General features: G+C 41.7%; 1 protein-coding gene across 1 annotated transcript; it reads left to right on the forward strand.

Annotated features, from left to right (window-relative positions):
- On the forward strand, positions 1 to 16660 carry LOC127567284 (NACHT, LRR and PYD domains-containing protein 1 homolog). Its single transcript, XM_052009968.1, has 8 exons — positions 1 to 16; positions 143 to 388; positions 3275 to 3499; positions 5227 to 5352; positions 11365 to 13048; positions 15384 to 15470; positions 15784 to 15966; positions 16164 to 16660. Exons 3-8 carry the CDS (start codon positions 3286 to 3288, stop codon positions 16249 to 16251), a joined length of 2382 nt encoding a protein of 793 aa, XP_051865928.1. The 5' UTR covers positions 1 to 16; positions 143 to 388; positions 3275 to 3285; the 3' UTR covers positions 16252 to 16660.
- Positions 16661 to 17256: the final 596 nt, after the last annotated feature.

Below are 17256 nucleotides of genomic sequence, written 5' to 3' on the forward strand. Positions count from 1 at the left end.
CAAGTGTGTAATGTAGGTAAGGAAGCGAACGGTATAAGTGTTTGCATTGGCTAAGGAGTGGAGCAAATAGCAGGAAGTTCATGATAGATTTGTGTAAGCCTTTCTCAGGATTACAGCTGGAATATTGTGTGCAATTCTACAGGGATGCTGGCTGACGATTATATTTACTCTGGCGTTATCTGGGTGGACAACTGCCCTCGTGAGTGCAGTTGCGTGTGACCTCGATGTTGCTTCCACCGGAGGGCTTCAGTGATGAGCTGGTCTTGTTTTCGCTGAAGCAGACGAGGCTGCGGGAGACCCCATAGAAGATTATGAAGTGAAGAACCAGGGCAGAGGGTAAACAATTGTTTCCCCACAAGTTAGAAAAACAAAAGCTTATTTGTTAAAGGTGAGATGAAGAAAATGTATAATGAATCTAAGGATAGTTTCTCTGTTACACAGAGAGCAGTTGATGACAGGAACGCGCTGCCGCAGGACATGGTGGAATCAGATGCAATTACTATGTCTAAGAAGCATTTAGACAGACACTGAAATTGACAAGGCATAGACAGATACGGTCCTGATGTGAGCAGAACGGATTAATGTGGATAAGCAAAAGAGTCGGCATGGTCGTGCTGGGCCGGAATGGCCCCTGCTGTGCTGTATAGATCTGAATCTCAGACGCTAATTATGCAGAGCGATTGGCAGGTCTGGGCTGTTTTCTTCGGCATAAATGAATCAGTTGAGATTGAATTGACGTGATCATGTATGTGGCAGGAGTTCAGAGGGTGAACAAACGCAGAGATTTCGATAGCTGGGGGAATAGATTTACTTCAATTGACAATAGAAATAGAAAGGGGAGTTGAACTCTTGTCCCTCAAGCGGTGGAAGTTTAGAACTCAAACCACGGAAGGTCGGTGCAGGCAGAAATCCTAACATCCCCGCATAAATGTTCCCCGTATGGCACTTCGAAAACCAAGGATCTAAAATGCCATGGGCTAAAGTCTGGGAAGTTGACCTACGATTAACTAACAAGATTAACATAATCCACCCCCCACCAGAAAGTCAAACAGGAGCTTTAGACTCAAGGTTCAGAACATTGCTGACACGTATGCAATCTTATTTCGCTATTAAACATTAACTAGGGAGTGTTCCAAGAACACTGTATTCGTTGTAATGTTGGAAAACAGCCCTGTAAAGTAAATTCTCCAATTGAGAGAAAAGGTTCAAGACTGCTTTTCTAAAAGGCGCGATGCCGAACCTGATAGGAATGTAATTGTGCTGTATTAGAAAATAAGAAAAGAAGCAGCCAGACTTCAGAATTAAATAATAGTCCTCACATTTAACTGCTTTCTCCAGAAAAGTGTGGAGAGCATCGTTGTATTGTTTGATCGCAATAGACTCGCAGCGACCTTTGTCCTTCGGTATCTGATCACAAACAGTTTCCAGTAAATAATATGCAAGTAAGGTCACTCCATGAAACAACACGTATCTTTTTTAAAATTAACTATTCTTTTACCGTGCACGCAATGAATTATTCTGCATTGAACAAACTTGCTGGAACGATTTTATCACAAAAGGACTGTATGTGATTCAGAACAAGATGTGCAGAGTAATGGTACATAGAATTGCATAGAGCAAAACACAATGAATGCTAAATCCCCAGGGGTGACTGAGAAACAAGAGTTTCCTGGCATTCAAGTCCAAAAATTGTTGAAAGTTGGTGCCGGTTCGACCACGTGAGGATAAAATCATGATGGGTATTTGTCAGTATTAGCCGGACATGGAATATAATCCAGGAAATATCCTAGAATGATAAAGGAAATAAGGGAGGAAATATTTGGGTCCTTGGCTGATACCCTTCTGTCCCCATTCGCCAGAGTTTCCGGAAGACTGAAGGATAGTTAATGCTCAGGGGAGGGAAGGTGGTGGGAAACGGTAGCTCGGAGAAGCGAGGGGTGACCTCATAGAAGTTTATAAAATGATGAAAGGCATGAACAAGGTAGACAGTCAGAGACTCAATCCATGGGCGGAAAAGTCAGTCAGATATTGGAGGGGACGCTGCCGGGTGGGGCTATTGGAAGCACATACGATGTTGACATTTAAAAGGCATTTGGTCAGGCAGATAGACAGGCAGGGAATGGAGGGATGTGGATCATTTATAGGCTGCTGGGATTAGTTGAGTTTGGAATCGTGGTCGTGGGCCGAAAGGCCTGTTCCTGTTCTGTACCATGTTCAATTATTTCGAGTGGTATCAATTGCGAAATTGTCATCGTAAGAGTAAGCCCCACCTGATAGTACTTGAACTAAATTTTAAGTTAACAGGTGAACTGAAAATGATCAAACTAACAACAAAGTTAGGTGTGGTTAAGGCTCAAGAAAAAAACTAGAGCAAAATATTTATAATATAAAGACTTAGAGTATCCCGACCTGAACATTTCGCATACCAATTAACGGTCGGACAAAGACATGAATGAACACATAAATGCATTGAAACGAGATAAATACAGCAAAACAAAAACAGATTGAAATACACAGAAGATAATGTAGTATCTAAAAAGCTAAAGTTGGATAAGATTTCTTCACCAAAAATTGCCAGACTGAGACAAACTGGAAAGTCTAACTTCCTGAACTTGTTGGATTACATGTTGAGTCCTAAGGGCTGAAACGATCACTGTCATAAATTATTCACTGAGTCATTTGGTCTCGTTGCAAGAACGTGGGACACAAAGACAGCGAGGTCAGAGTGGGAGTGTGTTGAGAATTAACAGGAATGCATTTTTATAAGAACTGCATGTTCCCGGGCCAGATTTATGTATTTTCTGAGAGCTTGCTCGACTTCTCTAGGAAAGTAAATCGTGAAAATAGACCTTCTGGCATAAATCAACATCCTTCAACAGAGGAAGAGAGCAGCTATCGCCAAGATCATTTGACGACGCGCTGAAACATGGGACAATCCACGGAATTCAAATTTCAGTGGTAGAAATTCTATATTACGAGACCAAATGAACATAACCGATCCGAAAGCACGTAAAATCGAGTGCTTCCTTTGTGTGCTGTGATCAGTTGCTCAGGGCACTGAAGAAACAAAGCGTATAAATCCTCCAGTAACCATTTGTTTGCAACATGTCAGGCGAATTTCCAATGATCACAGCAGTTACAAATGAGTACCGGAGATGTCAGAATCGACACATTTCTCATCTAGGAAGATACGGTATCGTATTGTTGCACGTTATGAGACTTAAGTCTAACATTTAAGATGTTATTTCTGTTTTGAATTTTGTACTATTCACAGATATCGCAACAATGGGACAGTGGCGCCGGGATTTCATTGCCGTCGGGTTTGTATTCTCTTTGGGACTGTTTGCTGGACATTGTGGGCTACTCACATGGATAATCCGGAGGTGTTTTCGCAGAGGTTACGAAAACGTTGCATCCGGCTCTGACACCACCACAGACAACATTGTGGAACATAATCGTGAGGAACTCACAAATAGAGAATGGAACAGGAACAGTCCAGGTACACCGATTTTTAGTTTCTGCGGAACAAGTGTGGTTTCGGGCATCGATACAATTTTGTTCTAAATGTTTTGCTCTGCATTATTAACAAGTATGTACCTGAAAGAAGTAGATAAGATTATGAGAGGCATAGACGGGCACGATAGACAAAATATTTGCATGTGTATCAATAAACAAAAAGGTACAGATCTAAGAATATGTAAATAAGTTCTTAAGGAGACGAAGTGCAAGCTTTTGTCCACATGGATAGTGGTTGGTATACAGAAGGAGCTGCCAGGGAAGGTTATGGAGTCAAGTACAATCGTTACGTTCAGAAAGCAATAATCAGCTGCGTGAACGGCGAATGCATAGATTTATACTTTCTCAAAGTGGAAAAGTGGGATTAGCGAAAATGATAAAATATGTCAGCAGTAACATTGTGCGACGATTTTGTTTTTCTGTTGTACAATCCTAAAGTGAAATCCCTCTATGCCTTTCCGCCTTACAGAAATAAATTTAACTATTTCTGTCAAATACACTTTATTCCGAATAACATAAAAATAACTACTAGTCGAATATCACCGTTGCCCTCCTTCTTTGAACTATTACTGAATAAAGGTAAAGAGTTAACCGAAGATGATTGGAAGATTTACGAACAACATCTCGTGTTCTGAGATATGCAACATATCAACTGCATGGCGAACAATGGACTTCTAATCTCACAATTTATGAAGTAAATGATAAATCACCAGACTCTCGGGGGATTAATGTAAAGTCCTTACATTCTTGGAGGAATTGCTGGAGAAATAATTTCAGATATCGTTTGAGTTTCAGTGTATACTAGTGTAGAATGGAGATATTTTTCAGGATATTCACCAACAGACATCTTAAATACAAGATCTGTCTCAATATCACTGTGTCCCCTGGTTTGAATTATGGTTGAACGGTGAAGGGTTACACAATTTTATTTTCATAGGATGCTGATTAATCTGTCTCAGCTTTCAACATAGCATAACTGACACATAACTTACTGGCGTTACTTAGGTTCTCTTAGAATTCATGCATCTGTTCGTGTGATTTGGCGGGTCGATCAGAATCCGCTATAATTTCGATGCCGCTGTCACATTTGGTACTCGTCTTTTATCCAGTATTCGACACAAAATCTACTTGATCTTAATCAACATCCGCTCTGAAAATAAAATGTTTTCCGGTAATACGGTGAGATTCTCTGTGGATGATATGGGTATGCTCCGTTTCTGCATTTATAACTATGGTTTCCAAATCTCAGGAACATCCTCATATGAGTAACCATATGTAATCGGAAACTATGTGGCTCTTGTCGAAGTAGTCGGTGCACAGAGGAAAACAGACAGACGAATAATTCAATGGCAAGTTTGTAAATGCCCTGAATTTCTGGAATCCAGTTTGAGATCACGTCAGGATTATAGCTTCAACAATGTGCTGTCTCTTGTGGAAAGGCTTGTTCTGTCAATCTGCATTGCATATATGCCTTAAATAGTCTGCAGTTACGTTCAAAACTTTCCTTCCGTTTTACTTGCCAGTAATTTAGTCGAGGAACAGGATATGCAGGAGAAAATTGTGCAACCGTTTACTAAATGATGAGGGAAGGGTCGGAATTTATGCCACGTTCCTTCTAGATGGTCCATATAGGCAGAACCTTCTCGCCAATCCAGAGGTATTCTCGTCGGAATTATTCTCACTCGTTCGTTTGACTTTTATTTCAAATAGAACCTGATTCAGATATTGGACAACAGTCTCGGGTCGAAACTTCCGATGTGATTGTAAATATAGATGATGGAAATCGACCGTTGACGTCCATAGGAGAACAGACAGACTCTTTCGAAAGGATCACCGGTGAGTTCTTTGTTTAATTCTGATCTATTGACATTTATGACGTGATTAATTATCATCCTATGAACCCGGTTATTTCATCCGTTGCTTTCAATTCTGGAATATGCGAAATGCTACTGAAGAATACTTATATCTCACTGAGGTAGAATTACCCGAATTCGTCATTCTTCTGCTGGTAAATTGGGCAGCCATATAGAATATAGAACAGGACAATATAGGCTCATCGCCCCGGGATGTCTGTGCCAACCATGATCTCTAATCAAGTTATTCCCACCTGGCGGCACATGATCGATATATCTCTGTGCCCTGCCTGTATAGGCATCTGTCCAAATGCCTCTGAAACGTGTCCAGCATATCGGTTTCCTCTACTGCCACTGACTTCGCGTTCCACGCAGATAATGCTCTCTGTGTAATAGGTTTTCTCTTAAATCTCCTTTAAATGTCCTGCTCTCACCTCAATGCTATGCTCTTTGGTATTTGACACTTCTACCCTGGTTAAAAAAAATCTGCTGCAACTACCCCATCAATATCTCACATAATTGATCGCCCCTCAGGCTTCGATGCTCCAGAGAAAACAATCCGAGGACTCACGTTTTATTATATTTAATATATTCCAATTCAGTCAACGTGATGGTCACTGTCTTCTGCAACCCCATCCAAAGGCTCACATTGTCCCTACACTGCAACGATCAGGACTGCACACAACACTCTTGGTTTAATTAGTAACAAAGTTTTAAAGGTACTTGGGCAAGTTCATGGCTTGTACAGTTTGAGGAAAATTTGGGCCAAACCCAGGAAAATGGGGCAATATTAGATGGTAATATTTGTTAGCATAGATCAGTTGGGTAGAAGGGCTATTTCCGTGCTGTATGACGCCATGGCTCTGGGTCTGCGGCAGGTGGTGAGGAAACAGACAAAACAGTCACAGATGGCGTCACGGAGTAATGCAGCACTGAAACACACCCTTCCGCCCAAACTGTCCATGCTGTCCAAATATGCTATATAAGTTAGGTACATTTACCGATGTTGGCCAATGTCCCTCGAAACCAGACGGATCCATTTTCCTGTCCAAATATCTTTCATACGTTATCACAGTTCCCATCTTCAGCACATTCCCTGGCAGTTCCTTGCATAACCCTCCACCGTCTGTGAGGAAAAGTACCCTTCAGGTAACCTTTATGTCTTTTACTCTCACTTTAAACCTCGTATAATTCCAGATCTAATAAACAGACATAGTGATTACACATTTCTAATGACTAATCTCTATTTATATTGATTCATAGAGGAGCCACTCAGGATGTTCTCGCTAAATGCAGCCGTGTAATTTTCCCTGTTCAATTGCTTAACTTCCCCACCATTTTACCATCCTTCTCCATTCCGTCTGGAACACGCAGACAGAGGATCGCCGAACTACCTGCCCTGCCTTTCCCTCATTCAAGTCTCTGTGACGGCTGCATAGTCGCACCTCCATGCTCTATTCCAGGCTTAAAGTTCATCTGCCTCAGCAGGTAGCACCTTCCATTGAAATAAAGACACTTCAATCCATCAGCCAGTCCATCCTGTTCATTCACCTGCTGTTGCATTTTCTTAGTTTCAAACTTATTAACTCACCACTGCCATTATTGATCTGCTGGTATGGTTCCCACCGACTGCCATTCTGTGTTAAACTCTCACGTGTAGCAGCAGCAAACCTCAATATGAGGATAGTGATGCCCCTCCAGTTTAGGTGCAACTCGTTCATTCTTTTACATGTCCTACTTACCCTGGAGTAGATGCCCAATGATTAATGTACCTGATGTTCCCTCCAGTTCCTCAGCCACGCCATCAACTGTAGTGTCATCCCAATTCAGCCGCGCAAGCGTGTGGCACAGGGAGTAACCTTGAGATCATATCTATGGAGGTGTTATTGTCTTTTTAACTTTTTACCTTCATCTTAACTGTGACCTCTCAGAGACATCCTTCAGCCTGGCACCATGGCGGCAAAATACCATCCTGGCATATTTCCCGCTGCCACAGAAATGTCTGAATGTGCACCTGACTAGAGAATGAGAATCATTTCCGCTCGTCTTGACTTTTAAGCTGCAGATCAGAACCAGTCCTGGATGCTGCTGTCGTTTTCTACGGAGATGCTATTCCCCACAACACTATCCGAAACAGGATCCTTTATCGAAAGGATACCAGCCACAGGTTAGATACAGGACAGAGAGTCACATATTGCAGCCCTGGGGGTCACCCATCTATCTGGCTGCATCTCTTTGCTTCCTGTATGGCAGTGATTGAGTCTGTACCGCTCCAATCTATTCATGAGGTCTGAGAGGAGCTGCAGCTTGATCGACTTCCTGCAGACATAATGATCAAGGGCAATTGAACTCTCGCTGACCTCGCACATCCAAAAGATGTGAAAAACAGTGGTTTAATGCAATTAGTGCACCTGTTAGTAACTAGTGGAGTCTGATAATAACTGTGTGTGGAGAGGGTTTCATAGGATGTAGTAAATTTGTAACAGTAACGTAACAATCTCCAGCGTTTGGCCAGAGCCAAGGTCTATATTTTAGAACCATAGAACCATAGAACAATACAGCACGATACAGCCCCTTCAGCTCACCATGCTGTGCCGACCTTCAAACCACAGCTAAGACTATCGAACCGCTTCCTCACACATATCCCTCTATTTTAATTTCCTCCATATGCTTATTTAACAATCTCTCGAACTTGACCTCCACCAACTATCAGCCTCCACCACCACACCAGACAGCACATTCCATGCACCAAACACTAAGATCTCCCTGGACGTCCCACCCATTACCTTAAAGCCTTGTCCTCTTGTATTGAGAATTGGTGCCCTGGAAAAGAGACGCTGGCTGTCCACTCTATCTATTCCTCTTAATATTTTGTATACCTCTATTATATCTCCTTTCATCCGCCTTCTCTCCAATGAGTAAAACCCTAGCTCCTTTAGTCTCTCCTCATAATCCATACTCTCTAATCCAGGCAGCATCCTGGAAAATCCCCTCTGCACCCTCTCCAACGCCTCCACATCCTTCCTATCATGAGGCGACCAGAACGGACACAGTACTCTAATTGTTTTCTAACCAGAGTTTTGTAAAGCTACATCATTACTTCGCGGTTCTTAAACTCGATCGCACGATTTATGAAAGCTAACATCCCATAAGCTTTCTTAACTACCCTATACACCTGTGAGGCAACTCTCAGTGATCTGTGGATATGAATCCACAGATCTCTCTGCTCCTCCACACTGCCCAGAATCCTGCCAATTACCTTGGACTCCGCCTTGTAGTTTGTCCTTCCAAAGTGTACCACCTCACAGTTCTCCTGATGGAACTCCATCTGCCAATTCTCAGCCCAGCTCTGCATCCTATAAATGTCCCTCTGTAAGCTTCGGCAGCCCTCCACACTATCCACAACATCGCCTATCTTTGTGGCATCTGTAAACTTGCTAACCCAGCCTTCCACCCCCTCATCTAAGTCATTAATAAATATCACAAAAAGGAAAGGTCCCAGAACCGATCCCAGAACAAAACTGTGAAATGAAATTATTTAAACAACAATTCATCAGTCAATTTGTCATTAATCGTTGGCAATTTGAGCAGAATGTATCGTGCGAGAAGGCCCTGCAAATAAAGTATTGACATAACCGCGATTCTAAAACCGATATCCACTCTGTGTCTGCATTAAAGTAAAGCTTGTTTAAATAATCTTCAGAAAGTTATTCTCAGCCTTTTCTGAGATTTTTTTTCTAAAACCGAATAATTATCCATTTTTCACTTTGTTCCATCTTTGTGAGCTATCAGTTTAACTATACAGACATTGAATATTGTTGCATGTACTCTCCCGCAGGCACGTAAGCCGACAGCGGAGACAGAGATTGGACCGACGTATCTGGGCACATACCATTTAACAGATTGGCTCCTGCTGAATTCCGATCTTTCAATGTTGATGCTGTCTGTACATTGGAACCTGTTAGCGATAATCTTGCACAGTTATTAAGTTATCACATTAATTTTCGTTAATTTCATGAAGTGACATTTAGTTCGCATGTTTTTTCGCAACCTCACCTCGTCCGACTACGTGTGTAAACAATGTCACCAGATTTTTATTCATAGTTCACAGATTTACAAGTGTCTTCCACATTATTCTGCACCCTCAACGTGCAGTCTCAAAAATAGATTCAAGAAGCAGTTGTGAAGCATCATGTCTTCCGTTGCGTTCAACTAGACCCATGATTTCCTTTTAAAAGATTAATGCATTTAGAAATTTCTCTGGCAAAGATACTCGATTCCAAACAATGAATAAATACACCCCGCTCCACCCAGAAAACACTGATATTCCTGTCCAGGGCATGATCTTATCCAAGGCATCCTGTCCTGTCCTGAACCTGTGCACCCTCGGTTTGAACTCCCCTACCCTGGTGGACAGGCACATGCATGACAAAAGCTTAGAGGGATATGGGTCAAGTGCTGGGAAATGGGATCAGCTTAAATAAACATCTTGGTCGGCATGGGCAAGTATGGGACGATGGGCAATTTCCTTGCTGTACAACTCCATGAATGCCTTGGACAGGAACACCTTTGACAAAGAAGTTTCTAAGTGCATTGAATCTATGTTTGAGACTGCACCTTGGGGGTGCAGAATAATGTGGAACACATTTCTTAATCTGGGAACCATGAATGAAAATCTGGTGACATTGTTTACACACGTAGTCGGACGAGGTGAGGTTGCGAAAAATCATGTGAACTAAACGTCACTTTATGGAGTTAACGAAAATTAAGGTGATAAATTGATAACTGTGCAAGCTTATCTCTAACAGGTTCCAATGCACTGGCAGAATCAACGTTGAAAGGTCTGAATTTAGTAGGAGTCAATCTGTTAAATGGTATGTGCCCAGATATGACGGTCCAATCATCGTCTCCGCAGTCGGCTTACGTGCCTGCGGGAGAGTATATGCAGCAACATTCAATGTCTGTATGCTTAAACTGATAGACCCAAAGATGAAAGAAAGGCGAGAAATAGATAATTATTCGGCTTTAGAAACAAAAAGCTCAGAAAAATCTGAGAATAACTTCCTGAGGAAGATTTATGCATGCTTTAATTTAATGCAGAAACAGAGTGGATATCAGTTTTAGAATCGCGGTTACGTCAAAATATTGACAGGGCATTCTCTCAGGATATATTCTGCTCAGATTGTCAACGATTAATGGAAAATTCACAGATGAATTGTTGTTTAAATCATTTAATTTCACGGTTTTGTTCCACTAAATAATCTAATTACCCCATCAATATTTCGAGACAGTATCCCTCAAGTATATTTGTCGTAATTTAGCTGCTCGTTGTATAAAGTGCTAAAATTATGCAATCATCTAAACACCCTGCAAGAAACTTGCCGGCCGGAGAATCAATTAAACTCAATTTCCCTTTCAATCTACTGTTTTAACCCTTCGGCACGCCTCGTAAAATATTTATGTGACTACTTCATGATCGGCTCCTTGAAGGTGTGAAAACTGCCACCATCGAGGAACCAACAACTAGTTCATCTTCCTGTTATGTTGCCCCAATCATAATCTGCATATTCTAGCATGTCGAGCATGAGCAGAACATTCCCTTTTGAGTCGCAGTACAAATCATATCTTCGCGGTGTGTTTTCAAGCCACATTAACGTGATCTATTTGCTTTTAGTTAATTTTATTTTTCGATGTTCACACATTTGTGGTTTTCCATGGGAATAATAATGAGAAAATTCCTTCTTTTAACGAACCAATCATCCAACTTGTTGTCCTGGTTCTGACCCGGAAGGTTGACCTTGCGCTTTTCACCACTGATGCTGCCTCACCTGCTGAAGTCCTTCTGCTGTTTTTTGTTCATTCAGAATGATTAATTAATTTTATTTCGTTTCATGCGGATCAGTCGTTTAGTATTGTGTAATATTTTGTTCTACATCCGCTGGAATGAAATGGAAGACCATTAAAATTGTTCTTTTGTCTCTGGTCCAACTTCAAGAAATGGAATATTTGCACAGATACGTTCTCCGAAATCGGACTATGAAACTGAACGGAGTAACCGAGGTGGCTGACACACATCTACTTGATGAGTTGTACACTGACCTGACGATTATCAAGACGTCCCCTGAGCGGCCATTCATTGAACATGTTGAGGGACAGGAGGAAAATACCACGCAAAATCTTCAAGTTGAGTTCGACGAATTGTTCAGGAGCAGCGACACTGACACAGGCAGGACCACCACCACCGTGGTCTGTGGGGCTGCAGGGACTGGGAAAAACACCATGATACAGAAAATAATCCATGACTGGGCCACGAGGAATAAATATAAACAGTTTACATTTCTCTTTCATTTCAACTTCCAGAACTTGAATGGAATAAAAGGTAGAACGAATTTAAATACCCTAATCCTTGACGCCTATCCTTACTTCATAAATGTTCTGGAAGATCTGTGGAAAGAACCCGAAAAGATTTTGTTTATATTTGATGATTTCGACCAGTTTGATCAATCCATTAATTTTAGTGACGATCAGAGAAACAGCAAGCAATCTCACCAATGTTTCGATCCCCGTTTTAATTGCTTTATGCCCGACATCATCCGCTGCCTCATACAGGGAGACCTGCTGAAAGGGTGCTCAGTGCTGGTCACAGCCCGGCCGTGGAAACTGGAGACTCTACATCAGATAACAGCAGATTTGACATTTCAAATCATGGGATTCACTTCCCAGAAAGTAAAAGAATATTTTCGCCGCTATTTCCGAGATGAACAATTTGCCGCAAATACAATCCAACTCATTGGGCAGACTGACATATTGAGCAGTATGTGTTGTAATCCTTTATTCTGCTCAGTCCTCGCCTCTTCACTGGAATCAGAGCAAGCATCAACCGAGGGACAGAGTCCAGCTTTCGTTGTAAACCACACTCAGCTATTCTGTGCCTACGCCACAAACCTTTTCCGCAGATGCGGATATAACGAGATAACCTCTCGAGATAGTTTGCTTCAATTGGGCAATTTGTCCCTCAACGGAATTGCTTGTAAAAAATATTTGTTTGAAATCGACGCACTTGGTGATCTCAGTGTCCGTCTTCCCAATTTTACCTCTGCATGTATGATTCCGGTTCCAACCAACGATATGTATAGTGTTTGTTACAAATTCACGCACTCCAGTCTCCAAGACTTTGTTGCTGCACTAATTAAAGTCCTAAGTACCTCAGGAAATGGACTGAAAGGATTGTTAAACGAAACATTCACTGCCAGAGATGGCAGATTCAGTACGTTCTCACGTTTTCTTGTCGGTCTGTCTTCACGGAAGTCAATTTATAGCCTCGATTGGGAATTGGGCTCATTTCCTTCGGATGCCACTTCATGTGTCTCAGAGTGGCTGAAAGAATTTGTCAAAAGGCGAGTGCCGAACCTGAACAGCGAGATTAACCAAGTCATGTTTTTAGACATACTGCACTGCTTATTTGAATTTGGAGACACAGAAACAACAACGGAAACATTGGAACCAGTAAGGACAATAAAATTCAATCAATGCCACCTTAAAACTTCCGACTGCGCGATTATATCGAGAACATTAATCTACTCTGAGTTGATGGAAGAGCTGGATCTCAGTTCATGCCGTGTACAACTGGAGGGAATTCAACAACTGGAACCCGTGCTGCACAGATGTAAAATACTCAGGTAAATTTCTAAACTCGGAACCTCATGAAAGGAAAAGCGTCGTGCTGTTTCCTGCAGTAACAGAACTGAAGCCCAGTGTTTGCAATTAATGTTTAATTTCCGTTAGGGTGGTGGTGGAAAAGTGATAATTTCACTGGATTAATAATGTAGTACCAAGTACTGGGTATCTGGTTCGAATCCGACCCTGGCAGGAAAATTCGAATTCGATTTCCGAATTAACTAATCTAAGAATGACCATCGAAAGTATCATCTGGTTCAATAATATCCCGTAGGGCAGGAAATCTGTCATTCTTACCTGGATGTACGGCAACACAACATTGTGGTTGACAATTAACTTCCTTCTGTATCGACCATGTAAGTTATTTAGTTGCAATTTAGTGATCCTCAGCAACATCCGGGGGTTTTTGCCAAATCATGGGGGAGCTTCCTCACACACTAGTAAAGCAACATCCTGATATTGTCGTACTCACGGAATCAAATCCTGGAGTGAACGACCCAGTCAGCACCATCTCCATCCCTGAGTATGCCCTTCTCCATCTGCAGGATAGACCCAGAAGAGGAGGCTGCTTAGTGGGTTACAGACAAGAGGGAACTTATCGGGGAATCGCCAACGTTGTCACCGGATCCCATGAAATCTCACCTCACCAGCTTAAAATTGGGGAGGGAAACATCTGCTGTTTACCACCAATCCCCTCCAACCCCACCCACTCCCTCATCGCTGATGAAACAATATCGCTCCATATGGAGGAACGCCAGTTGGCGGAAACATTGAGGGAGACAAAGGCGCAGAAAGGGCAAAGTGTGGGGACTTCAACTTCCGTCAGCAAATGATGTTAGCTGGCACCACGAAAGGCAAGCTGGCTGAATGCTGAAAGGCATTGCTGCTTGATTGGATCTGCAGCAGGTGCTGAGTGAACCAACAAGAGTCCGAAACAGATTCATGGAGTTATGTAGCCAAAAACAAACCCTTCGGCCCAACTCGTCCATTCTGACTAAGTTTCCTACCTGAGCTCGTCCCATTTAGCCGCGTTTCACCAAAATCCTTCCAAACATTTCCTCTTCACGTACAGTAACATTTCCAGTCAGAGTATTTTGGAACAAACAGCAAAGAATTAGCCGAGCCGTGAACTTTTTGTAAAGTGGGGACGAACTAGGTTCCTACCGCGAGGAGTTTTCCGGTTCTTTTATCAGATGTGTTCTCTCATCATATTCAGAGACGAGCTGACAAGTAAAATTTAATGTCTTCCTTCAGTTGTTCTAATGCATATTCTTGGGATCTCACTCAATTACCGAACAACAGGCTGCCCCATTAAGGTATCGTTTTATGTATTTTCCACAAACAAGTTGCTGTTGTGATTCTCAGTGTAGTAAATGGAAGGGTTGGTTCTTATCTTCATCTATTGTCGAACTGACCATTTGAATGACGTGAATAGGGTGCCACAAGTCAGTCAGTAGAGGATCCACTCCCAACCTCCAGTGCTGTCTGCAAGTTCTATCTGCGACAGCGTGGGTTTCCCTCGAGTTATCCGGTTGCCTAACATATCCCAAAAAGTCATTTAGATAAGTGGGCAGGTTCGCCACTGTAAATTTCCCCCAGTGATTTAGTGAGTGGTAGAATCAGGGGGGAGTTGAGGGGAATTTGGAGAGCATAAAATGGGATAAGTGCAGGGCTCATTTAAATTGTGCTTAATGGTCGAGTTCATGCAACTGAAGGGCCTGCCTCAGTGCTGTATGACTCCGTGACTCTATGGATTCTAATCGTGCAGGACCACTCTTCATTGCAATGCGAACATTTTCCGATGACTTGTAATTTTGTAGGTTTGTTGCCGAGCTCGGGACAGTTCGTTCCTTCAACTCCGTCTGTGCTCTGCTAAAGCGGATTCAGGAACAAACTAGAGCAGCGACTCCGGAATATCTGAGCTCCTGTTGCTTCTCTTTACTCGGTGCAGCTCGTTGCCACCAGATTTGTTTCCCTGGTCACTGTCTAGGGATTGACGTTATCTTGAAAACGGTCGCTGACCTTGATTTAACAATGCAAGTTGAGCTAATGCCATTATTGTTTTATTTAATCTAAACGTCTGAGTTATATTTAGCTGCTGAGTAGGTCTTTCTGTTCACTGCAGAAATTTAGTCAAGATATCAACACGTATTTCCGCTGCAAGAGGATTATTTATTGTCCCCTGCAGCAGATCAAAACGACAATAATACAAAATACTTGTTATTGAATTGAAGTTTCTGCATTTTCAAAATGTGAAAGTTAAACTGATTTTAGGCGAATTTCTGTGTTTTCTGCATTCGTCCAAGTTAATTATTGGTTGTGCTCATTTATATTTAGACTCAATGGGAATGACCTGCAAGATTCCGGAGTAAAGTGTCTTTCTGAATTTCTGAAGAAACAGGACTGTATAATACAACTGTTAGAGTGAGTAATGTTTAAAACTGTCGACCTGTGCAAATATAAAGCAATGCTTGCGCTAGCCTGTTAAATCTTATCACAAATATCAGGCAATATCGCTCATCTATCGGCACTTAGATGGGACGAAGTAATTACTTGGTGTGCAATTGGTGTGGGTTGACCCATCATTAGTATGGATTAAATCTGCCCATGATCAAATTCCGTCGGGTAATACTTAAAATTGGTATATATAATAGGCGAGCGAGCGAGTGTGCATGCATGGTTGTGGGCGTGTATGCGTGTGTGAGAGCTTCACAATCCCATTCTACGTTGTATACAGGTTGAAATCCAACCGTCTCACAGATGATTGCTTGGAAAATCTGTTCGCCGCCCTTACGGTAAATAGTTCACTGACGGAGCTGAACCTCAGCAATTACAGCCAGGATGAGCAACAGGCTAACATGTTCAGGGACTCTACACTGAAGTATTATGTGCATAGTGGTGCTCTTCAAAGATTTATAAGGTGCGTTCCACATGGCGACGTTTATTAATTAAAATTACCTTGAAGAAAATAATCATCGGACGAGATTTACTTGAATTAGAGTGGGTGGTTAATATATTTTAATCGTGAGAACAAATTCGTTTGATGGCAAATAGTATACCTGTGTAAAGAAGTGCGACTATCAGATATTTATGACAATTTGAGTACGTATCTTTCAGATGGATTCGCAATCAAGATGATGGAAATAAACAGGAAATTGCAAGGGCAAACTATGCATCAGATATTTTAAATTTAATAACAGAATGAAGGACTATTTGGCTTTGAAATGTATGATATTCAATGAGCCTGAGCGTCCAATTTTCAAGGTAATTCCGGCTGTAGCGGGCAATTTTGAGATAAAAGCCCAGATGAAAGAGACCATCGCAAGACTTTTTCAAAGCAACAACGTACGTGTGAAGGGACAACATGACAGCCTGTTTCTCAGTTTGCTCTCACCCATTTCTTAGCTTCCTACCTTTGTATTCACGTCTGAACAAATGTTTTTTTATCCTGCACTAACGCAATCTGTGTATGTAATTTTACAATAATTAAATGGAGCATCCGCAACATGTGAAGTTTACCCTAAACGGGGAGATTCCGCTCTTGATTTGCTTTATCGTATATCGGCTCACATTAATCTTACCTTTTTCCAGCACTTTGCACTTGCCCGATGTTATTTTTTTCTCACCAACACTTTTTTTTGTTCTGGTTTCACACAAAACCAACAATTTGTAGATACGTTGTTGAAGTAGCTCAGCCAAATGTTTTATGCTATGAGTTGTCATGGTATTTGTGTTCAGAAAATATCTCGAGGCTGAATAAAATATCGAAACTATTTTCTAGGTTGTGTGCCACTGTTGTAATATGAAGAGAACTACTAATGGCTCATTGATTTCCTTGCAAGTGGGATGTTTCATGGAATTTTGGCATACGCATTAATGGTCAATAAAAACATGATACCTCAGCCCTAAAGACACAATATACTTGTTTCCTCCACGGTCTTGGAACAGAATGCAGATCCTTGAATTTTCACATCAGTACTTCAATCAAAAAGTGCAGATATTGGTGGTTTTATTCAAATGTGTAAACGTTGTTGCAGGTTTAGAAATATAGTCCATTCTTCATTGTCCGTCGCAGAGTTCGTCTACATACAATCCCACTGATTTCCACTCAGCTGAATGGGGCGGAAGGTTGTGACTGGTGATTTTGCCTGGAAAATCCCAAAGCTTAAATAGTGTTTCTGTCTGGAAATGTGAAAATTGACATTTGTTC

This window comes from Pristis pectinata, unplaced genomic scaffold (assembly GCF_009764475.1).
Source record: "Pristis pectinata isolate sPriPec2 unplaced genomic scaffold, sPriPec2.1.pri scaffold_93_arrow_ctg1, whole genome shotgun sequence".
NCBI classification, from domain to species: domain Eukaryota; kingdom Metazoa; phylum Chordata; class Chondrichthyes; order Rhinopristiformes; family Pristidae; genus Pristis; species Pristis pectinata.

What these genes read in the sequence shown, in the direction of transcription:
- LOC127567284 (XM_052009968.1), top strand. Translation starts at nt 3,286, where the DNA reads ATGGGACAGTGGCGCCGGGATTTCATTGCCGTCGGGTTTGTATTCTCT. An exon ending in CACAGATGTAAAATACTCAG is followed by an intron (nt 13,049 to 15,383) that starts GTAAATTTCTAA and finishes ATTTATATTTAG; the next exon opens with ACTCAATGGGAATGACCTGC. An exon ending in GCTCTTCAAAGATTTATAAG is followed by an intron (nt 15,967 to 16,163) that starts GTGCGTTCCACA and finishes CGTATCTTTCAG; the next exon opens with ATGGATTCGCAATCAAGATG.